This window comes from Phycodurus eques, chromosome 17, assembly GCF_024500275.1.
Source record: "Phycodurus eques isolate BA_2022a chromosome 17, UOR_Pequ_1.1, whole genome shotgun sequence".
Lineage (NCBI taxonomy): Eukaryota > Metazoa > Chordata > Actinopteri > Syngnathiformes > Syngnathidae > Phycodurus > Phycodurus eques.
This window is the reverse complement of record NC_084541.1, coordinates 21,463,652-21,486,932: the sequence shown is the minus strand read 5'-3', so window position 1 is coordinate 21,486,932 and position 23,281 is coordinate 21,463,652. Positions and strand designations below refer to the sequence as shown.

The window sequence follows — 23,281 nt, the reverse complement described above, 5'->3', positions numbered from 1 at the left end:
TAGGAGTCATTTCAAACTGCTCTAAGTTGCTCGAGGACTCTGCATCTTTTTATTCTTATCTTTCTGTCTCAAAAGTATTCCCTCGTCGTACTAGAGCGGCTCCGACTACGGGAGACAAATTCCTTGCGTTTTTGACATACTCGGCAAATAAAGACGATTCGGATTCTCAATAGTAGATCTCTTTCACGACGAAGCCCACTCACGTGAAGCGCAAAAGTGACGTCATTTGTCCTCTCGCCGAATTGATGCAAAAATGAATCGCAGATATTTCTCTCGTCGTTTCGACGACGTCGGCGATAGGCGGACTATTCCAAACGTCAGGTTTCGTCCCAAAGACGACGTCGAAATCTTCAGCGTCGATTGCGGATGGTGGGACTGCGCTTTGAAATGCGCGGAGGCGGCTGGCATCTTGTGGCGGCTCGGGCCGAAAAAGGGTCAATTCCAGCCAGAGAGAATATGTCACAGTAACAACGAATATTTTGTAAATGAGAGGAAGCGAGACAACCCTTATTCCTATCAGACTTTATTAAAAATGTTTCAACACGCAAACGATGCCATGAGGCCAAAGTTGTCACCGGATAAGTAAAATAACACCTTATTCGCTTGTTTGTACAAAAGGAATTTCAAGCTCGCTGTAAAGAATTTTTGAATTTGGGTGAAGCTGCTTTCAAAACACTCAGTAAGGACATTTTCCATTTTTTAATATTTGCATACAAAAACGACAACAAAATCTACAAAAATAGACCATTGGACATTTTCCACAGACTTTTTGTTCCATAAAACATCATAAAGATAGATTTGTGGCCTTTCCTCACATATACACACACACACACACACACACACACACACATCCAAAGTGTCCCCAATGTTTCGCGGCGGAACGCATGGATTTGGATTTGTCAGCGGCGGATGCTCATTGGCCGACGGTGAGCTGGCGCAGGTACGACGCGGTGAGGCCTCTCAGCTCCTCTAGGGCGTAGTCTTCGGGCATGGGCAGCCGCGTGATGTGCGGCGCCAGCTGGCACGGCGCAGCGCCCGCACCGTGCTGCAAACTCAGCACCGCGCGCAGGAAGTTGGCCACGCACTTGGCCATCTCTGGGGAGGGGGGGGGCACATCTAAGTCAGGCGACGCTCACGCAAAATAAGACCGCCCCCTTTTTGCCCCCAAATCCAATTTGTCATTCAAATCATTTTTTCCAGCCCAAGAGTAAAGTTGTAATTTTCAGCAACAAAAGTAGACTTTTCAAATGAAACTCAGTCAAGACTTTCCAAGAATTCTGAGGGCAAAAGGTCACGTGCTCCCCCTCAAAATGGTGAGACCACATGAGGAAAATCTTTTTTTTTTACAGGAACATTTTAATTAGGAAATGACATTCTAATTATGATTTAGAAGTTGTAACTTTCAGCAAAAGTGTGACATTTTATGCGGAAAAAACCCCGACAATTTCCCCTAGAATAAGTTGAAATTCTGAGAAAATAGAATTTTCTCTTAACTCTTTAAAAGTGTCTTTTTTTAATACAGTAATAATTACGAGGAAAAAATATACATCTATTTTTTTAGAATGTTGACAGTTGACGCAGAAATGCAGACAATTTTCAGTGTCCCAGGCCTAAATAATGTTTGAGGCGTACCTGACCGGGCCAAGTGGTCTCTGGCGCCCCCGCAGGGCAGCAGCTGGATCCTGCCGCACAAAGACGTCACTTGGGCGTGAAGATGCTCCAGCTCGTAGTCGCCGCCGCTCTCCGTCTGGAGTGACGTAACACCGTCAGCTCGCGACACGACCACGTCGTCACGACGACGACGACGACGACGACGACAAGGCTCCACCCACCTGCTGAACGTCCCGCAGGGTCTTGGCGAGCCGGATGTAGTCCAGGTACACCTTGCCCACGCTGTCCCAATCCTGGATGGTGACGCTGTGCTCGGGCACCGCCAGGCCCTCCAGGAACTCCAGGAGGTAGTCGTGGTTGTCGTTGATGATGCAATCTGGGAAATTGGATTTTACCAGTTGGAATTATCCGAAAAAGTAAAAAGGATTTTATTGTTCATTCTAGGAAAAAAACAAGAGTGGAGTATAATATAGTAGCAAAATGTCGTGAGTGGGGAATGGTGAATGATTCAATTCAATTCATCAATCCCGACAAAGGTTTTTTTTTCTTTTTTTAAAAGTTTGTCCAATACCCGGGGCCAGGTGCGTGACGAGCAGCCGGTGGCACTGGCTCCAGTGGCCGGCGCGGTAGAGGTGCAGCGCCTCCCGGTGCTTGTCGCCGCAGTGGCGGGCGCGAGCGCTCTTGGCTTCGTGGATCCACGGCTCGGGGACGAGCAGCCGGCGGGTCAGAAAGCGCTCCCTGCGCAGAGACTCGTCCGTGTCCCGCAGGGGGCAGTGCAGGGCCAGCACGGCCCTCACCGCTCGCTCCCGCTGGCTAGAGGAGGAGGAAGCGGAGGCGGGAAACATGACTCAGCTCACATGACTTGACTACAGGCAGACTTCGGTTGCCTCTTTTTAAGCTCAAATCAAGTTCACATTTTCCTGCCTTCTAGCAGCAGCCCAAATTTTTTGCGCTATGAATGTTGTTTTGAACAGTTCCTAATTGGCTCCACATCGACTAAGGCCCCACTTCCAGCCACGCCGCCGACATGCTTCATTGAAGGCACCTGTTTTGTTGTTGCTGATGAGCAGTGTCGCGTTTGCGCCAAAAATACCTTATGGAACTACATCTCCCACATTTTTCCTATGATCACTTTTCCCACATATGCGTTTGAGGAATTTCAAGTGTGTTTTTGCAAAATGACGCTTTTCTTTGTAAGACGAGGCGTCCGCCTTCCAAAGTTCTGCTCAGGCTTTGGAGACGTGGCCAGTGCTTGGCAATATGTTCTTCACTTGATGATGATGACTGCCTTCACTGTGGTTTATGGCATATTCAATGCCTTTGAAATTATTTCGTACCCTTCTCCTGACTGAAACCTTTGAACAACAAAAAGATCCCTATGCGGACCTTGGCCTGGGCTGGAAGATACGATGACAAAAAAAAAAAAAAAAAAAAAAAAAAAAAAAATTCAGTAAAATCCTACTAGACAGCTAAACTTTGTTTTGGGTAAATCCAAGGCACTAAACCGTGGCATGCACGTGACGACTCCTATTTAACAAGTTTGAATGTAACTGGCACATTCGGAACAAAACCACATTCCGTTGGAAGGAATCACATTATCTCACTTGTTTATTTTTACTTCCTCTCTCTAAAACATCCATCCATTTTTCATTCCCACATATCCTCACTAGGGTCGCGGGCTGCCGGAGCCGATCCCAGCAGGCTTCGGCCGGGAGACGGGGTAGGCCCTGGACCGGTCGCCAGCCAATCGCAGGGCACAAACAACCATTCGCACTCACATTCACACCTACGGTCAATGTAGAGTCTCCGATCAACCTAGCACGCATGTTTTCGGGATGTGGGAGGAAACCGGCGTGCCCGGAGAAAACCCACGCAGGCACGGAGAGAACACGCAAACTCCGCACAGGCGGGGCCGGGGATTGAACCCGGGTCCTCAGAACTGTGAGGCAGACGCTCTAACCGGTCGGCCACCGTGCCGGCCTTTCTAAAACAGTTCTCAAAAATCTTTGCTCGCCAGGTGCCACCATCCTGACCAACATTAAAATGCGGAATCGCAAGTAGGTCGGAGTGTACATCTAAACTCCTAAAAAGTGCATTTCGTTTTCGTTTCCAGTTGAACAACCGCTGCCAATGACGGCTTTTGAAGTCAGATATCTGTTAACTGCGATTGCTGGTAGTGAATGAGTGAACAAAACTGTACTTAAGGTTAGATGAAAGAGACCACCATGAGAAAAACTGCCTCTCGTGTTCTCTCTAACAAAAGAAATAGTCGTACTCTCGTTTTGTTTAGTTCCCCCCCCCGTTGAGTTGTACAGGTTCTGTCACAATGGCGGAAAAAGTTTGGAGATTTTGGAATGTGTCAAATTGCAGGCATTTGACGAGGGGTGTGTAGACTTTTACTATCCTGCATCGCTCAAAAGGGAGCCTTGCGGCGCGTACGTACGCGTGGTCGGGGATGTGCAGCAGGATGAAGACGGCCAGGTGCCACAGGCCGGCGCTCTCCAGCTGCGCGGCGTAGCTAGCGTGCAGCAGGCCCTGGCGCGCCGCACTCAGGTGGCCGAAGCGCAGCGCCTGCAGGACGCCCCAAAGGTGCCAGCTCAGGCGGAAGTCCAGCCGGTCCCGGGTGCCGCTCAGAGGTTCCAGCAGCTGCTGCAGGCCGTAGTGTCTGCGCCGGACCACAGGGGGGAGCAAACGCTTTACGCAGGGCTTCCAAAAACCTTTTGGGCTCCCAGGTAGATATTTTCCCAAGCATTCCCCTCGTGATCCTTACGCTAATTAGACATAACTACCGGGTGTACCCCAAAAACCTTGCCTAACTTCAAGGGGGGAAAAAGTTAGGTTACATAATGCACATTGTTATTTTGGGGGAAGGGGAAAAAAGCTGTAATTCTCTGAGAATAAAGTCAATTAAAGGTCAGAGGAGAAAGCTGTAACTGGGGTCAGTTAAAATTCATATTTGCATTTTTTATGTTATGTAATACACCGGGGCCCCCCTCTGGAGCCAGGCCTGCACCCATGGGGCCCGGCCGGTCACAGTATCTCGGGGTCTTGTTCACAAGTGAGGGAAGCTCGACTGACGGATCGCTGCGGCGTCCGCAGTGATGCGGACTTTGTATCGGTCCGTTGTGGTGAAGAAGGAGCTAAGCCGAAAGGCGAAGCTCTCCATTTACCGCTCGATCTACGTTCCTCCCCTCACCTACGGTCACGAGCCGCGGGCCGTGACCCAAAGAACGGGATCCCGGATACGAGCGACCGAAACGAGTTTCTCTCCGCAGGGTGTCTCTCCCCGAGAGAACGGGTGAGAAGCTCGGTCATCCGGGAGGTGCTCAGAGTAGAGCCGCTGCTCCTCCGCATCGAGGAGCCAGATGAGGTGGCCGGGGCATCTGATCCGGACCCCTCCCCGGTGAGGTGTTCCGGGCACGTCCGACCGGGAGGAGACACCGGGGACGACCCACGACACAACGGGAGAGACCCCGTCTTTCGGCTGGCCTGTATTGAACCATCCCTGAACGTACCCGAAGCTCAAGACACCCGGTGCGGTTACTTTATCCACCGCAAGAGACGTTGCAATTGAGAAACGCGGCGCGCTTCACGCAATGGCAAGCAAGGCGTTGGAATATGAGGAGGAGGATTTCGACGTACAGGAGTTCCCAACTCAACTCTGCATCGTCAAGGTGTACGTTAGAGCCGATCGGGAGGCGGGGACCTGACGGTGACGACAAGTGGCAGTTGTACAACTGAAAAAGAGAGTGGCCGTTGGGTCCATGTGACACTATGTCAAAAGCATGTCTTTTTATACAGTCACGGCTAGAAATAACGGCACCCCATATATGTTTCAGTGACACAGCACAAGCTTTTACATAGTATGCAGTATTCCTATACATCGGGTGCCCGTCGCTCGAGTAGCGTCATAACACGCCGCGCACAAATTCTTTGCAGTGTCTGTTGGCTTGTCGTACAGGCCAAAGTACTGACAACTACTTTTTTTCCTACTGCCCAGCGCATAGTAACCATACTAGAGACGCAGGTATATACAAGGAAATGCTCACCGCTTGCCTTCGCCGCGGCTTGCGAGATTTAGTTCTCTTGCTGACGGTTAAGGTCCCGACGGCCGCAGGAAAAACGGTCGGCACCGGAACTGGTTTCAGCCCCTGCCTAACTACGCTTGCGTATCCGATGCTTTCTGCTGAGTCTTTCTCAAAACACGCCGGTTCCAAGTGCTCAGCACAGAGTTTGGAATGCTTGCTAGGCACCCACAGCTAACCACGTTTCTTCCCGTCGATTGACTTACCCTATCCACTCATTTTTTTACATCTTTGTCCTCTGACCCTTAAAATGCACACACACACCAAAGGTTGTACACTTTCCAAGAACAAAGACATTTTGTTTTCTTTTGACAAGATAAATTCCTCCCAAAATGGGCCAAAACAACAAAACATTATTCCTGCAATATGCCTTTAAATCTTCTTCGGTTAATGTAGTTTCAAAACGTAAGTATCTATATACCACTGACCCAAAGACGTAATTAAATGTCCAATAAGAAAATAGTATTTTTCTTTTTTTTTACAGGTTGTGAAGCAGTGAAATACTATAAAATTGCAAGGAATAACATTTTCTTTCAAATGCAAATAATCCATAATTGTAACGTATAAAAGGTATTGTACTATGATGACCTTGAAATGAGGGTCTAAACTATTGATACAGCGACAACTCGACTGTACCTGTCACTGTAGAGTTTGAGCAGGTGGAAGCAGACGTCGTACAGAGGTCGCTTCGACTCCTCCTCTTCGTCGTCTTCGTCCACATCTGACCGCTCCTCCTCCAGGTACGGCGGCAGGGGGGCGCAGGCATATTTGCCCCCCTCGCACGAGCCCTACAGGACAGTTCGTTTTGGGGCAATCACATAACAGCTTTCTTGTAGATCTATTAATCAACAATTAAATTAATTGACTGCTATTTTTGTAATCGATGAATCATTTCAGGAAATTGCTTGAACTTAAAATCGTACAAATCCTTGCCATTTCAGATTCTCAACAGTAAATAATCCCCATTTCGGTTGTCAGCCATGAAAGCAGATTGATCTTTGTGTTGTTTTTTTTCCAAAATAAGACATTTGAAAACATCAGCTTTTACTTCGGAAAACAATGATCAACATTTTTTGCTGATTTTGTGGGATGTTACGAATCAAACCAGTAAAAGAATCAATCAACCTACGAAAAAAAAGTCAGTTCAGTCTATTTGGACAACATCACTCCATTGTGTCACATTGCTTTGTTTTTATTTGGTTTTGTTTAACTATTAAACAATACCAAATTATCAAACAAATTTATAGACAGTGATTGGGGAAAAATATTTTGCAATAAGCTAATGCAAAATACATTTTAATCAGATAATTATTATAATTGATTCTAAAAATATTTGATATCAGCAGCCATAGTTTTCCGATAAAGCCAGTGGACGAGCTGAGCGATTAAATGATTTTATCAATTCATTTGTTTTTTTTAAATCTATATTTTTTAGTGATTCTGTGGTCCTCTGACATGCACTGCTTACACTAACAGCATAGCTACGAACAGCGTGGAACTACTTTAAAAAGCAGTTAGTGTTGACATCATTTGGTCATTTGCGATATTTTGAGACTTTTGTGACCCACTAGATACAATTATTATTATTTAAAAAAAAAAAAAAAAAAAAAAAAGGGCCTAGCAACCGACAAACAGACGTAACGAGGGGAATCAGTTTCAAAATGTTTTGCACACGACAAGAAAGGAGCCCGCTGGAAGCCAATCGGGGAGTCGACAAAGCAAGCGGGCTTGGCAGTTTGCTGTTGCGGCCACTCGGCAGTTGTGAGATGCTCATTCGCCGAGAGCAATTTGTTCGCGATAGCCCGTTTTCGTCCAGTCGGGCGGCGCGGCTCGGCGTGACCCGGCTCACCCGGAAGGCGTCCTGGTACTCGGCGAGGGCGTCGGCCACGGAGGCGGTGGGCGGCAACGTGAACCAGAGGTGAACCGCCACGCAGCGCTTCCAGTCCAGCTGCGAGCACACGTTCACCACCGAGTCGGACGTCTGCCACACCTGCGCGGACGGACATGCAGAAAAATCATAATCATTCATCTGATTTCAAAGGCGCCTACAAACATAGTTCAAAGGAATCAAGCCATAACAATTCAAAAATGTCAAATGATATGAGAGTAGGAAGTCCGTAACAGGTGTGACTAGAGTGAATGAGTCTGCTGGTCGTGAGGCTCCAAAGACGGGGGGGAGGGGAGCGGCCCCACGGTTGTCAGCAGGGACGGTGAGGTGGACGGAGGTCGAAGGTCGGCAAGATACGGCGGGCCGAGGTCATTGACCGTATCGAAGGTGCGAGTCCGAACGTCGCGTCCGTCGCTACGAATGCTCGGCCGCCCTGAGCGTCTACGCGACCAGACGCCGTGATACGGACCGATCCGAGCCAAGCGGTTGTCCATACTTAAATTGGGGAAGACAAACGATCCAATCACCGCAAAGCTCATTTACATGTCGAATAATAATGAAAAATCCGAACATCTCAAATGCCAGGTGGGAAGGACCAACTGGAATTGCTTGAAAAAGGACATTTTGGCCCTTTCCAACTCACATTATCTCGCAAACCTGACAAAAAGGACATCAAAGATGATTCAAATTAAATTTGAAAAAAACGCATGGAAAGAAACGTTTGTTTTAATGTGTAATTCTCTTTCATATTTAGTTTGATAGTTAAACTCAACGGGGAGTTGCACTTGAATTCTCTTTTCGAAGAATTGCTCACCATTTGCCAAACTGTTGCTTATTCTGAAACGAGTTGACTTCACCGCCACCATACAGCGCTCGCATCTCAATTTGCCACTCGCAACTCAAAGCAAAATAATCAGGTCGCATCTCGGAAAACTGGAAAGGCGGGGCGGGGGCGGGGTCATTCGTATTTCAAGGGAGCGCTGTGTAGTAAGTACTCTATGCCCGTAACATTTGCAGAATTAGTGGAAAGTGGGAAGTACTGTACATTGATGATACAATTGTGAAAGAGGGCGTAACGACGTACGGGCTTTCCGGCGAGCAGAGTGAAGATCCGCAGGCGTTCTTCCGTCAGGTAGGCGTCGGTCTGCGTGCGGTTCCAGTCGGCGAGCTGCAGGGCCAGCAGCTCGCGGTTGTACTGCGAGCCGGCGGCCTGCGACAGCAGCAAGGCCAAGCGGTGGTCTCCTGCAGCAGGAAGGAGAATATTGGGCTACCATCTCTGACAACAGCCGACATCAGGCCTGGGCAAACGCTTGTGCTCAAGGGGCCACGTGTGATTTCAGAAGAACAGGACACGCGTTGACTTGTGGCAGTGCTCCCTCTAGTGGCACATGAAAGAATATCTGAATTAGATGTTCAAATTGTGCATATCGTTATGAATCGAATTTTTGATCCAGTCCATTATTGAGTTCAATTGTATTTAACTTCAGTACAAAACATCCTTTGATTCATGAAGTAGAGTATTTTTTATTTCCCTATATTCACGCGCAGCCTTCAATTTTAAACCATGGCTTACTATCACATGAAATTACAACCTCTTCCTCGTTTTGGCTCAACACGAGGGCGTACCTACTGCAGTGCGCTACTTTATTTTAGTGTGGTGGTACTTGGAGAGCAAAGTATTTTTTGGGGTGGTACATGATGTAAAAACCTTTGAAAACCACTGACGTAGAGCATATTGAATCATCTTTTGCATGTTTCATAAAGTTGAGTTGCTTTCCTTTTTCCGTTTTTGTCATCGTGGCCCCGAGTGGAAAAACTACAGCCGTCCCCGCCTTAATGAGGAGCACACTCGCCCTCCTTCTGCGCCAGACGACACGCCTCACTGATGCGGTTTCCCGTCAGGTAGCTGAAGACGGCCTCCGTGTGGCGACCTTTCCCGGCCAGCGCCACTTCCTCCTCCACCCGGTGGGCAGTGCGGCGCGACAGCCAGGCGGAGAAGCCGCGCCGCCTCTCCAGCTGCCGCTCGTAGTCGTCCAGGGCCTCGGCGTGCGGCTGCCGACCCCAGAGGGCCTCGCACAGCGTCCACACCTCGCACCAGTAGGCCAGCAGCGCTGAGGACGGGCAAAACATTCCAATAAGCACACACGCCCAACACCGCAGGTGGGACCAAGTCCAATGGAAGTCTCCCTTAAGGGGGTCAAGCAAGTTCTAAGTTAGTAAGCTACTTAAGATTTCAGGATCACCCACAAACACACAATGCATTAAAATGTTTTAGTGAACACCTCACCTTCAGTAAAATAGTCAGCATGTCTACACAATATGACAACACTTTTAGGCCAACTTGTGCACAAAGTGAGCCTTATCTACAGTATAACAGGAATTCAATACAATATGAAACTACCGAGATGACACAACAGTCCACGACTTACATACTGTAGTGTCAGCCACTGTGACATCACGGCATTATTCCACAACAGGACAGTGCGTTTCCTTTGTAGACCCTGCATGTAATATCCATCCATCCGTTTTCTGTACCGCTTATCGTCACGGGCGTGCTGGAGCCTATAGTTTATGTCAATTCTATTTATGTGCTGATTTTTTTGGGGCCAACGCCAATTCCAGTATTTGGCATAGTAAAACTGATTATTCGGCCAATTCATTACAAAATAAGTAAAATACCTTTTTGGTCCCCTAACGTTGATAAAGATATGACTTAAACAAAACAAAACATTTACAATACTTTGGCCTTTGGTATTTCTTCAACTTCACAAGAGAGTTTTCTTTGTTTGAATGTCTTGTTTTGCAAGTGTTAATGTGTATATTAAAAAAAAAAAAAACTTTGGCCGATTTGAAAAGGGCTAATATCGTTCAATTAAATTAATACATCGGTCGGGTCCTATATTCTTTCCATGTGGTTCTGATGGAAAAGTAAACTTCAGCCTGAACTTTTGTGTCGATGACATCAATCAGTTTTTGTTGTTTTTCTGACTTTTCTTAATTAAGCGCTTGGCTTCCTTCCTTTCCTCCGGTAGGCACGTGACCGAGCATCTTGTTTTCCACACCCAACCTTGTCCCCAAAAGACTCATTTAGGTGCATTCATTATTTAAAATGTGTTCACCAAATATTGGCTTGATTAATGAGTCACGTGCATGTCTGCGAGTTGAAAAACCAAAGAAAATGTATTTGGACACACATGATGGAATGACTGACTTTCATGGATTTTCTGTCTTTGTGTGTGGCTGCATGTTTAGTAGCTAGTCTACATAAACGCACGATGAACGGACAGCAACACTTGGGCTGTGGTCGACTCTGGTCCCGAGTCCTGCGCTGCACTGAATCACAAAACCATTCAAACCAACGAATAGCAGGAAAAATCTGAGATGACTGTGAGGATGTCTGACCGACTCATATCCTTAACATCATAGGCTGGTTTTACACTGCAGGTCCAAGAGTTATGCCTAGAGCTGTTGTTTTTAGGCCAATTTCCAGTGGACAAGACTTTGTTCACACGGACAGCCACAAGAATAGAACACTGATGCTGATTTCCTTTAGCCAGTTTATGGCGTTTCGCATCATATGATAGCAGATTTCCATTGCTATATGGTTTGGTTGAACATTTGTGTTTAAAATTACCATCTTCAATTCTCTTGTTTTGTGTCTCAGTTTTACAGTAAAGTTCAACTTGAAATAGGGTTGGGGCTATCGAGTATTTTGTAGAATCAATTATTCCAACCATCATCCCATGGATTACTCGAGTAATCATATAAAAACTGATTTGGCATTATTAAACATTACTAAAACAAATTAGGCCTGTGCGGTGCAGGTATTATTCTTGTCCACTTGAGGTCGCCATCCTCACATTCTACACTGTAGTTTCTGGGGCTTGAATGTGTGCGGCCTTAAAAGGCAGAGCCTGGTCTGATGAGTGACGTGGGGTCCATCAGCAAATGAGAGTGTAGCGTTAGCTGTTGTCTCAGGTTAGCTGCTGGCTGTTAAGTGGCTAACTGTTAGCGAGTCTACGTGTTGGGTGTCAAACGCGGCCGTGTGGCGAGCGTATGAATGCGCTTGTCACTCGTTTATTTTGTTACGGTTTGTTCAAGAAAAACATTTAAAGTGCACCGGCAGCTGTGTCTATCCTCGACTACCGGTGGAGGGATTCCAATTTGTTCTAAGTAGCAGTGGTAGGCTCTATGAAATTAGCTAACAAAGTTTACATTACCGTAGACGTGAAATTGTGTAAGCCAGTTCTGCCTTACAGTAGACACATCGCACTTAGGTGCGAAGCGATCCTAACTTTAGATATTAGAAAAATGCCTTTTCGTCCCCTTCCAAGCATTTCAAGACAAACGGCCTTCTGGAAGGCAAGTTTGGGTGTGTGTAATTGCAGAGAGACTTACGGTCGGCGTGTGCCCGCTTGTCGCTCAACTCTGTGACCCAATCGGCGTAGTCCTGCAGTGCCGCCACACCGGGTTGCGGGCGGACTAGAGGGCAGGCGGAAGCGTCCGTGATGACGGTGCTGTGCTTCAAACAGATCTCCAGGGGGCGCTGCAGCACCTCTTGGCTCTCCTCCTCACTCATCATCTCTCCCGGGGGCTCCAGACCCACCAGTTGCTCCAAAACCACCTTGTAGGGGCTTTCTGCCAGCCTGCACCAGGCCAGAATTGGAATGAAATGGTGAAAGGTCAATGGAGTCCACTTAAGGGCCTACCCTCACTGGCAGAGACTTCCGAGACTGATCAATCGCGGCGATTCGAGAGGCCAAAATATTGCTTGCGATCTCACCAGGAAGATGTCTGGGAGACGTCTTCAGACAAGATGACGACCAATTCACCCGGAAGTCGCTGCTATAGGTTTCTATACAGTATTTATATCAATGACCTATTTATAAAATAAATATATCATGTATATTGTGTTTGTGCGTTTTTTAAATATGGTGATCAAAAGTTAATAGATTGCCAACATAGGTTTCCACATAATTTAATGCAAACACACAGGCTTAATAAAAAAATTCAGATGAAAGCGTTTAAACTTAACATAAAGGCTGCGCGGTTATTCTAATTTTAATCGTGATGCCAATTTTGGCTTCTCACAATTACAAAAACATAACAAAACAAGTCATGTGCAGCAGGCCCGCTTGTTGTGTGCAGGTATTGCCCCGCTGCCCATTTGAGAGTTGAACAGCAAAATAATTTAATGTATTGTGTCACTAATAGATTATTAGTGACACGAGTATTCTTTTCGTTTGCTGTTAAACTCTCAAATGCAGAGGCAATGTGTCACAAAGTCTCGTCGGCGTCCGTGCTCACCTGCCAGAGAACGGATGCCAACGAGACTGCTGGTGCATAATATAAAACGGGGTCGCCGTTGTCGTATTTTAAGCTTCATAATGCGCCACACATTTTCAATGGGGGACAGGCCTGGACTGCAGACAGGCCAGTCTAGTACCCGCACTCTTTTACTACGAAGCCACGCTGTTGCAACACGTGCAGAATGTGGTTTGGCATTGTCTTCCTGAAATAAGCAGGGGTGTCCATGAAAAAGACGTTGCTTGGATGGCAGCATCTGTTTCTCCAAAACCTGTATGTACCTTTCAGCATTAATGGTGACTTCACAGAGGTGTAAGTTACCCATGCCATTGGCACTAACACAGCCCCATACCATCACAGATGCTGGCTTTTGAACTTTGCGCCCATAACAGTCCGGATGGTACTTCTCCTCTTTGGCCCGGAGGACACGACTTCCACAATTTCCAAAAACAATTTGAAATGAGGACTCGTCGGACCACAGAACACTTTTCCACTTTGGATCGGTCCATCTTAGATGAGCTCGGGCCCAGAGAAGCCGGCGGCGTTTCTGGATGTTGTTGCTAAACGGCTTTTGCTTTTCATAGTAGAGTTTCAAGTTGCACTTACGGATGTAGCGCCGAACTGTATTTACTGACATTGGTTTCGTCAAATGTTCCTTTGTCCTTAAACTGTTGGACTATTTTCTCACGCACTTGTTCACAAAGAGGTGACCCTCGCCCCGTCTTTGCTTGTGAATGACTGAGCAATTGAGGGAAGCTCCTTTTCTACCCAATCACGGCACCCACCTGTTCCCAATTAGCCTGTTCACCTGTGGGATGTTCTAAACAGGTGTTTGATGAGCACTCCTCAACTTTTTGGCCCCCTGTCCCAGCGGTTTTGGAACGTGTTGCAGCCATACAATTCGAAGTTCATGATTATTTGGTAAAAACAATCATGTTTATCAGTTTGAACATTAAATATCTTGTCTTTGTAGTGTATTCAGTTGTATATAGGTATTACATGATTTGCAAATCATTGTAACAATTTCTGTTTTTATTTATGTTTAACACAACGTCCCAACTTCATTGGAATAGTACTAGAATGAGGACAACTCTTTTAACATCCATAAAACCCGAAATATTGGGGCGATTGCAATGATATTTTCGGAGGTTGAAGTTGGAATAAGTAGAGATGTCCACATACATTTGGGAGACAGTTGATTGCAGTTTTGTGGCGTTGAGCTACATTGTTTTTCCTGATTCTCTATCGATGTTCGATTTCATCGGGACTCTTTGGCGACCCGGGTAGTCTCCGGGAGACGTCGCAGAGTCGCCTCCGCAAGCAGTGGAGACTCGAGTCACCATCAGGTCGCCAACGAGTCTCCAGGCCAGTGAGACAGGGGTCTTTATTTAGCACCTAAACTACATCGTCACAATCCCCAAACTGCTTTACAGATGCTCCCCCATTCAAGCACACACTCATACACCAACGGGCAGCTGCTGCCATGCAACGTGCTATCAGGTCCACTGGGGGCAAATGTCTCGGACCGAGGACACTTGGTCAGCAGACTGTCGGAATCAGGATTCGAACCGCAGACCCTTCGGTCACTGGGCGACCCACTCTACCAACTGAGCCACAGCCGTCATTTTAATTAGTTTTGTAAAGAGTTATCATACACTAGTTTTTATTTTGATTCCATTTACAATTTAGTTTTCTATTCCAGTTCTGGTCATTTTGTTGGTTTTGGTTAACTACAGTGCCGTGAAAAGGTATTTTAAGTTCACTCAGGGCATATTTGTCTGATATTCACATTTGTTTGATGACCTTAAACATAAAAGTGGGGAAACTATGCAGAAATATAAGAATTTGAGAAGCGGGCCAATACTTTCTCACAGCACAGTATAAACACCTTGGTGAGCATGCGTGTCTTACGGTTTGTTCCTGGCAGGTTTTGGCAGGAAACCGAAGTCCGTGTTGGTTGCAACTTGCTGGTTGCAAAGTTCCTTGTCCGGTGGAGAGCTCAGCAAATTGCCACAGTGCGCCAGCATCCAACCAGGACCCCAGCCCACCCGGAACGAGCGCCCCGCGTTCAGGCTGGCATCCATCAGCAAGTTTTCCTGCAAGCAAGCAAATGGATTTATATCACATAAATAAGTAGAATAAAACAAAAGAAAGGCTAAACACAATACAGGGCTTCAAATCAGGGGTGTCATAAACTGACACTCATGCAAAATTGATGGCGCTCCTTGCCCACATGCGAGGGGATTATAGTTAAGTTAAATTAAGTTATTCACTGTACGTTTCTATTCATCAAGTGGAATCTAACAGTTGTCTGCCACGACGTATATATTTGTCAACGTTTTCCAACGGGCTGGCATGGAAGAGGGTTTCGCTCAGCTTGTCTGTGAAATTGAGTTTTAGAAACCACTGTCATGACTAACAGATCCTGTAGGAGGCAGCCTTGCATCGCATTGGATTGGAGATTAGCACAGTTTTAGTAGAAGATAATGAGGTGGTGAATCTTGGCTTGCAACGTCCATTATGAGTAGGGTTAGGCATCGAGAATCGATTGGAACCGGGACTAACGATCCGGTTCTCCCGGAATCGTTAAAATTAAAAAATTTCGGTTCCCAGTTTCGATGCCTGCAGTCCGCCAACGAAGAACGCACACGAAGACGTGCTTGTGCCCAACGGCAGCGGCGAACAAAAGTGTGAACTATGTTAAAATAAATGACCAGTCAACTCAGCGTAACACTTGGATTAAGATTATATTGTGCAAAGGAGGCTTTCACAATGTGTAGAAGTCTGACGTGCTCTGAGCCTCAGCCTAAACCGCGCAGAACTTCAGTCAATCGGGTGAGTGAAATAATAAAATAAGTCGATGCCAACATTGAGGCAACTAACAAGTTGAACAGTTGCTTGCACTTTTGCACTGATGGTTGTTAGCGTTTATTTTGGTCTTCAAACCAACGTAAGAGCTGATGACAGACACAAAAATAAAAAAAATATTATTTTACCATCCTGGAAAGAAAGTAAAAACAGTTGCATTACAAGCTAAACACAGAGCTAAAACATCACCAAAGGTCAATCTATACCCTTTACATCACAATGAATTACGACAAAATTCACAAACGTTGTCTCACATTATCACAAACACTAACCTCGTGCCTCATTGGTGGGTCGGTAAAGGAATCAACGTTTTACACAGCATTTGGTTCCATTAATTACTCCTTTTCTTGCCGTCTAGGTTTAGTTTCTTTTTCAAAATTCACTGGTGTTGCGTCAAAATGCTGCGTTCCGGTGCCTACCCTTCAAAATAAAAGGCTACATGCTGCAACCAGGAGGTTAAAACCATTTGACGCGATAAAACAGTCCCAAATAACTACTTTCAACAATGCTATATTTCACTTTTCGCCGAAACAATGAATAATAAGTCAAGTGGGTGAGTTCCACACACATTGCCTTTTAGTCTATAGCTTTGATATTGATACTGGTTATAAAGCACCCAGAGTCAAACATTCATTTTAGTTCATGCTGCAGGCTGCTAAGAAAATGGATCTTCATAATTTGGACACCTTTTATTTAAACCATGCAAACTTTTTTGACCCAGCCAAAAGAATCTGAATCGAGAATCGTTTGGAACCGGAATCGCTCAAATTCAAACAATGCCCCACGCTAATTATGAGGGAGACAAATGCCAACGTGTTGGAAGCTTGACAAGTTTAGACACACCAACAGAGTTTTCTATACGCATAGATCATTTTGCACTTGAGACTATGTGAGTCTTGGGATGCACATGTGATGGACACAATGAGTCTCAGCCCTGGAACATTGAGTCACTGCAATTTACCCATCTACCCATCCATCTATCCATCCATCCATCCATCCAGCACTTGCCTTTCCTCGCGTGATCGACTCTTCCAGGGGAACGGGGCCTCCTAACCGCCGGATCCCGACTGTCCTCACTGGGGGCTCGGCAGGCTTAGGGGGCAGCAAGAAGGAGGGCGGAGGGGGCGCCGCCCAGTGTGCCGAGCGGGCAGTTTCGACCTGGGACAGAGGAAGAGCGGGCCTGCGAGGCGAATCGGGGAGCTGGGAGGGCAGGCCTGAGGAAAAGCGAGTCTGAAGGAGACCGCCCACTGCCCACGGAGGGAAAAACTTTTCAGACGTGGATGAAATGTCTGTTCTACGTGAAAAATATTTCGGGACACCGTACAGTAACATTATACATTAAAGTTCAAAGTTCATACCCGAGGGCCGTCCTGGCAGGAGGAGGCGCGGAGAGGACAAGTCCGAAGAGATCTTCACGTGATCCTGGAAGAAGTCGCTCTCGTCCTCGTCCTCAGCAAATAGAGACGCCTTCATGATCTAAAAGCAAACAAATGGACCTTTTGATTTTGTATAAGTTTCATAGTCAACTTTCAAATGCGGCGTAGCGACGCGTACGTGCGCAGATCGATGCACACTAAGTCAAAATGGCGGCACCCATAAACAATAATTGTGGAAAATTTTGTGTTTTTGACGTAAATGCGCATGGCAACAGTTGCAGCTCTCATCAGGATAAAGTAAGTAGTATGTTGTTCCTTGATTCGCTGTGATTCGAATGCGAAAATTCTGATTCACCCTCATTCGCGAGTTGAATTGACCTACCACTGACTCGTTCATAGCGTTAGTGTAAACAGTCTCCAATTTCTGTCGTTCTCTAGGAAAGCAGACTGATTATTTTTGTGTTTTGTGTGTGTTTTGAGTTCCCCAAACGAGGAACTCAATCATCATCAATTTATGTTTATTTTCTGCACTGTCAATTTGAAATAATGAATAAAGAGAAATTTAAAAACATTTTGTCGGATTCATCAGAAAATTGTTGACAGACCTAAATTAGATTTCATTTCAATGAAATCAAATGAGTACCGTAATTTCTCGTGTATAATACGCTCTCGAATGCGCACCACCAACGTTGACCCCAAAAATCAAGTCTTCTACTCATACGATGACAACACCGTCAAAACATGGCAGAGGATTGCGTGCCTAGCGCCGTTGCGTAGTTATTAAAATGCTCTCTTCTGTCAGTTAGACCCTAAACACATAAATGGTTGCAATAATGTGAATGCTAATAGACCTTGTGCGTGTTTACCCCCCCTCTGCACCTTGATGTGTCTTAACTTTTTTTTAAATTATTATGTTGCACCAGGAGTGAATGTGGCATCCAGACAGATGACCTGTCTACTTTCACGACGTTGTGCAAGTCTGCTCATGGGTCAATGTGCATGTTGGAGGTGGAAAGTACCTTCATGAGCCACAGTGTCAAAACTAAACACTAGGGTGCATCATAGCCAGAACATTAAACACATTATTCAGTAGTAAATACATGTTAGTATTTAGACCTTAATAGAATACAAAATTATAAAGTCACAATATTAAAACTGTTTTTATTTTCTAAAATATATATCTAGTAATATACCTCATTTCATTGTGAAAGAATTTTCAAAGTTTTACAATACCTATGCATTAGACAAATTTTGTGGGGGTAGGAAATTGCACATTATACATGAGAAATTAGGGTAAATTGACTTATGAACTAGGTAAGTAGCAAAGTGGCAATGCATGAGGGAAATGTATTTGTAATTTTTCTTTTGTTGTGTTCATAAGGGCCAGTAAAGGCTGGGATTTGTGTTGTTGGGCCAAGGCGTACTTGTAGGGCATGCGGGTTGATGCCCAGGGAGGACGCCACACGGCCCGATGGTGAGACGAAGTCTTGCTCAGCACCCGCGGCGTCCTCCGAAACCTCCGCAAGCTCTCCTCCGCAGTCGTCCTCGTCTCCCAGCGCGCTCTCGAGCGGAAAGCTCTGGGTGACGTCGGCCATGTCGCTGTCCAACTCCGCCACGCCGCCGGCCAGCTCCACGACCGCTGTCGTCTGATGAGATGGGAAGAACGCAGCCAGTTGGCCGTTCTGTAGCGTCGTCGCTACCTGAGCCTGCGGCGGCCTGGAGGCAGGAATTGACATCATCGTCTTGAGCTTCTTGGGGTCGGTCTTGAGCGGAACGTCCTCATCTTCGTCAGAGTCCTGCAGGCCGTACTTTGAGAAATGAGCCACCTGCGGGAGAGGAAGAGCACACGTTGATTGGTCAGACTACAAAGCGTACACGTGCAGGCCAACTCTCTCTCACACACGCACGCACTCTCATCCTCACAAAGTCCTTCTTCCCTCACACACGTACACAAATTCACCCACGCACGCACGCACCTCGAAGACCCAGGAGCCGGTCTCTGGTCTGTACTCCAGGAAGCGCGCTCCCTGTTTTCGCGCCGCCTTCTCCAGCCGGCCTTCGTAGTTCATGTCGGTGAGGCGCTCGGGGCTTCGGATTTGCGTACAGCTCGTCTTATCATTGGGCCAAACCCCGTCCAGCGTCACCTCGGCCCGCCTGCGCCCACCAGCGCACATCAGACCAGCCTAGCGAGCGAGCGATTAGGGCACCGGCCGGCTTAACTCACCTGTTGAGCCCCTCGCCATCGGCCGGTTTGTTCTTATCATCTGGGTAGACGATGACTTCTTTGCGTCTGAAGTGAACGATCTGGTCCAGGTCCAGTCCAGTCACGTTCACCGTTCCGGGAAAGAAGATGGAGCCGTAACCTGCGAGGGCCAATGGCGTCACGGCTTTGAGCGTGGCGTCCAGTCAATGGTCACACGCCTGAGCGCTCAAAGATGTCACGCGGCGATACCTTTCCTGCCGATGGTGAAGTTTTCGACCACGCACTCGCCGCCGTCGTCCACCATGTCGGCCAGCTCGTCCATGGAAGGGATGGTGTAGTAACCCACACGCCTGAGCACGATGCCTGGAAACAGGAAGTGCCCACGTCAAACAGGAAGCGGCGGGACAGACGAAGGTGGCGCGAGCTGTCGCACCTGCGGGGTGAGGAAGCTGGTTGGAGTCGTGTAGAACGTCGTCTCTCTCCTCCTGCAGGGACTCCTCGCCCAGAGATGCCGATGCGTCCTCGCTGCTCAACTGCGGGCCGCCATCAAAATGTCCCAACAAATCTCACACACACGCACGCACACACGCACACACACACACACACACACACACACACGCACGGCATCATGAAAAAAAATGCATAAACGCCGACTCGCACAACCACTCCAAAACATTTAGGAATCCCACTTGTGTTCTAGGCAGGACACTCTCTGCTCCAATCAGGATTGGCTGCAGGACAGGCGTCCTTGCCTGCTGTATCCTGGTAGAACACGCCCAAATGCTTCCAGATGGGAAAAGAAGTGAAGTATGTGACTTAAGTCTGGCGGCATTATTATGAATCCCACCAACTCTAACACTAAACCTTAACCCAGCCTCAACTGTCTTAACCACAAACGTTTTTTTATTTCGTACGAATATGAAAAACATATTTAGGATGGTCGTCTAGTTCCATCTGTATAGCCAGCCCTTCCCGCGATGCAAAAGCCAGTCATCTTGCAACGGGATTCCTAATGACATCTCTCTAAAACTCACACACACAAAATCAGACTCTCTCTCCTTCTCGCTCTTTCGAGCACACAACGACCGGGCCGCCCACCAATCTCTCTCCCCCTCACTCGCGGGCAAACGACACCGAAGCCAGCGTCAAAAGCGGTCGAACGGCCTAACCTCCAGGCCGTTCCTGGCAGCCTTGTGCATGTTGAGCTCGCAGATGGTGTCCTGCAGGCTGGCCTGGGCGCGGCCTTGCGGTACGGGTTTGGCGATGGGGTTGACGTAGAAGTGCGTGACCTCTGCGTCGTCAGCCGGCACCGCCCTCGGCTCGTCGTCCTCCGTTTGGCTGTACACAAGCAAGCGTGACGACGTCAGCGGCGCGCACGGCATCGAGCGGACCGCGGCTGGATCGTAGCTTTAAGCCGATGGTTCTCAACACGGGGTGACCGGACCCGGAGGGTCTACCGGCCATAAATTTGAGGCCCATGACTAAATAACTGACACAAAATGATTTCATTTTAATTTAGAGCTTCGCGCCATGTTGTGCATGCCAGGCATTACTGAGGTCTACTGCAAGAGATGCAGCGTAATTGTCAACATCAAGAACATGAAAGCCTTCAGAGTAAATATTTGACTTACTCGGGTGACTCGTGGTGGGCCTGTCAGAACCGGTACAGACCCCATATATTCAGGTTATGATACAATAAGTTTCAATGGATATTTTAGATTTAGCGTCTCTATAGTGTATTATTTACACCTTTAAAATCAGAATTTACAAAATGTGCAGCTACGATGCGCAAAAGTTGGGGACCTGTGTCCGTTCTGAGGGTACGCCAACGGCGAGGCCAGATCGTCTGCGTCTTTGTTTGCGGGACTGCTGTACTGGCTGCTGTTCAAGTTCTTCAGCACAAGTTTCTTGATGCTCTTCCTGCGGATGCACACGCACACTTCAGTCGCCATGAAATCTTCACTTTACCACGTCGCTCCCATGGCAACAGTCACCTCGGAACGAAGGCTCCGTTGGTGAGCGAAGGCTCATCGTCATCCAGGCCGTCGAAAAGCTGCGACTTGGAGCCGCCCGATGAGGTCAGCGCTTTGGGGCGGACCCTGGTCGCCGGTCGGGGGGTCAGCTTGTAGTGTGTGGGCATGGTCAGAGCTTTCTGGGCTGTCGGATTGGTTGGTTTCAGACGCTGTGATGGGACAAAAGCACAACACGGACCGTTTAAGCATGTTTGTTGGCTGCAGAACCTCGAGAGCCGCAACACACCGAGCTACGCGGCTGAATGGATGAAACTGAATACTCGCTAACAAATTTTGACAACAGACTCTCCATGCTTCGCTTTTTAGCCACAGCTGCACGTGATATCATAAATGGGTATTATTGTAGAACAATATATATCCTTATATAAACAGCTTGGCAGCAGGTGGCTTTATCTCGCTCGTACCCAAAAAATGTAATGTCTGTTGAGATGTGATAGGGCGTGCCATTTTTGATTGGATGTTCCATCTGTGACACCTGGGATTCAAATTTAAAATCCCTCAGGTTGTGTGACAGGACAAGTCGTACTCTGTGTGCAGTGGGGTTAAGGGAATGATTGTTCAACATGATCCCAAACCTAAGTAACAAAAGAAAGGTTCCAAAACAAAAATCTGCAACTGTGCAAAAGCCAAACTGCGACGATGCAGGCGATTCACTGTGCTAATAAACCAGGATTAGAGCCATTAAATATCTGAATGGGGCCCCGGCCACTTCAAACTGGAAAGGTTGGTTCCTGAAGTGAAAACAGGTTGCGAATTCTTGCTGGAAGGACAGTCCACTCACCTCCTCCTTCTTCTTGGGGTCAGACAGAGGGTTTCTGAAGAGTGGCGAGTCCCCGTAGGGCGAGTACGCCAGCACGCTGAACTGCTGCTGCAGCATGGCCTGCTGGGCTGCGGCCGCGTTCGGATCGGTGAGTGCTGGCGGGACAAAAGTCAAAAATTGGGAACAAGCAGGAGCGGCACAGATCATCAAACACACTAAAAAATACAAGTCGTGATGCTGACCGACAGGTTGCTGAGGCGCTCCGAAGCCTATCGCGCCGGTGCCGCTGTTGAAGCCGGTTGCCCCAAACGTTCCCATCGTTCCCAGCGTGGAGCCCAATTTGTTCTGGTTATTCCCAAACAGTGACGTCGTCCCGGCGCCCACTACTTGACAAACAACAGACCCATCAAAAGTTAACTGAACGCAAGAAGAATGTCAACTGTTCTGATGAACACATTAACACAGTGGAACATTGTTTTTTCTGACTAAAACCAAATTATACAAAAACCAAACCAATATTGCCCATTGGAAATAATGTAAATCTAATTTATCTGTTCCAGCCACACAAGAATATTAACAAAATATATATTTTTATAGAGAATAACTTTACTTTATAGAAAACTATGTGAAATGACTATAAATGACTCATGAAACGGATAAATGCACTTCATTTTTACCTTTATTCCCGGATTTTCGCTATCCATGGCCCACGGATAGCACGGGTCTGTTAGCACCCACTATTGGTAACATCTTATACTGCAGATAAGCAGTGAATGACTTGGTATGTGCCACGTGATGCTCAGTGTTGCTCACTCACGTGAGAATGTGCTGGACCCCGTACGTAACACAGGGCTTACATTTGGCCAACAAATCAAAAATACAGACAGAGGAAACACCGAGACAGGCCCACCACACTAGTAGACAAAAGACCGGAAATTGGTGGATGCGTCCATGACGCAACGCGGCAAGACAACACGTTCGCAAGAAAACGCTCAATTAAGTTACACGTACGCATGGAATGCTTTGCGTGGGCACTCGATTGCAGGAAATGAGTGACGGAGTCGAGCGACGAGCTTGGTACAGGCGCTTTTGAACTGTAAGAAAACCGAATGGCTCTGCAAAAGCTGGCACAAAATTTTGGGGGAAACAA

At 47.2% G+C, this 23,281-nt stretch overlaps 1 protein-coding gene across 3 annotated transcripts in view; it reads right to left on the bottom strand.

Moving 5' to 3' along the window:
* Nucleotides 1-507: 507 nt before the first annotated feature.
* nup98 (nucleoporin 98 and 96 precursor) overlaps nucleotides 508-23,281 on the bottom strand; it is a 33,479-nt gene continuing 10,705 nt past the window's right edge. For 2 of the 3 annotated variants that reach the window (XM_061702380.1, XM_061702381.1), the window contains 23 exons: nucleotides 22,374-22,517; nucleotides 22,153-22,286; nucleotides 21,333-21,520; nucleotides 21,142-21,258; nucleotides 20,508-20,676; nucleotides 19,772-19,871; nucleotides 19,588-19,701; nucleotides 19,360-19,498; nucleotides 19,112-19,289; nucleotides 18,560-18,961; nucleotides 17,118-17,235; nucleotides 16,768-17,006; nucleotides 14,803-14,987; nucleotides 11,983-12,230; nucleotides 9,438-9,695; nucleotides 8,669-8,826; nucleotides 7,546-7,686; nucleotides 6,333-6,484; nucleotides 4,055-4,276; nucleotides 2,183-2,424; nucleotides 1,833-1,987; nucleotides 1,633-1,747; nucleotides 508-1,095 (listed from right to left, as the gene is read on the bottom strand). In XM_061702380.1, the coding sequence (XP_061558364.1) occupies nucleotides 914-1,095; nucleotides 1,633-1,747; nucleotides 1,833-1,987; nucleotides 2,183-2,424; nucleotides 4,055-4,276; nucleotides 6,333-6,484; nucleotides 7,546-7,686; nucleotides 8,669-8,826; nucleotides 9,438-9,695; nucleotides 11,983-12,230; nucleotides 14,803-14,987; nucleotides 16,768-17,006; nucleotides 17,118-17,235; nucleotides 18,560-18,961; nucleotides 19,112-19,289; nucleotides 19,360-19,498; nucleotides 19,588-19,701; nucleotides 19,772-19,871; nucleotides 20,508-20,676; nucleotides 21,142-21,258; nucleotides 21,333-21,520; nucleotides 22,153-22,286; nucleotides 22,374-22,517 (4,100 nt within the window). In that variant the 3' untranslated portion in view covers nucleotides 508-913. The remainder of the gene's footprint in view (nucleotides 1,096-1,632; nucleotides 1,748-1,832; nucleotides 1,988-2,182; nucleotides 2,425-4,054; nucleotides 4,277-6,332; nucleotides 6,485-7,545; nucleotides 7,687-8,668; nucleotides 8,827-9,437; nucleotides 9,696-11,982; nucleotides 12,231-14,802; nucleotides 14,988-16,767; nucleotides 17,007-17,117; nucleotides 17,236-18,559; nucleotides 18,962-19,111; nucleotides 19,290-19,359; nucleotides 19,499-19,587; nucleotides 19,702-19,771; nucleotides 19,872-20,507; nucleotides 20,677-21,141; nucleotides 21,259-21,332; nucleotides 21,521-22,152; nucleotides 22,287-22,373; nucleotides 22,518-23,281) is intronic. The other variant, XM_061702382.1, reaches the window with a different exon arrangement.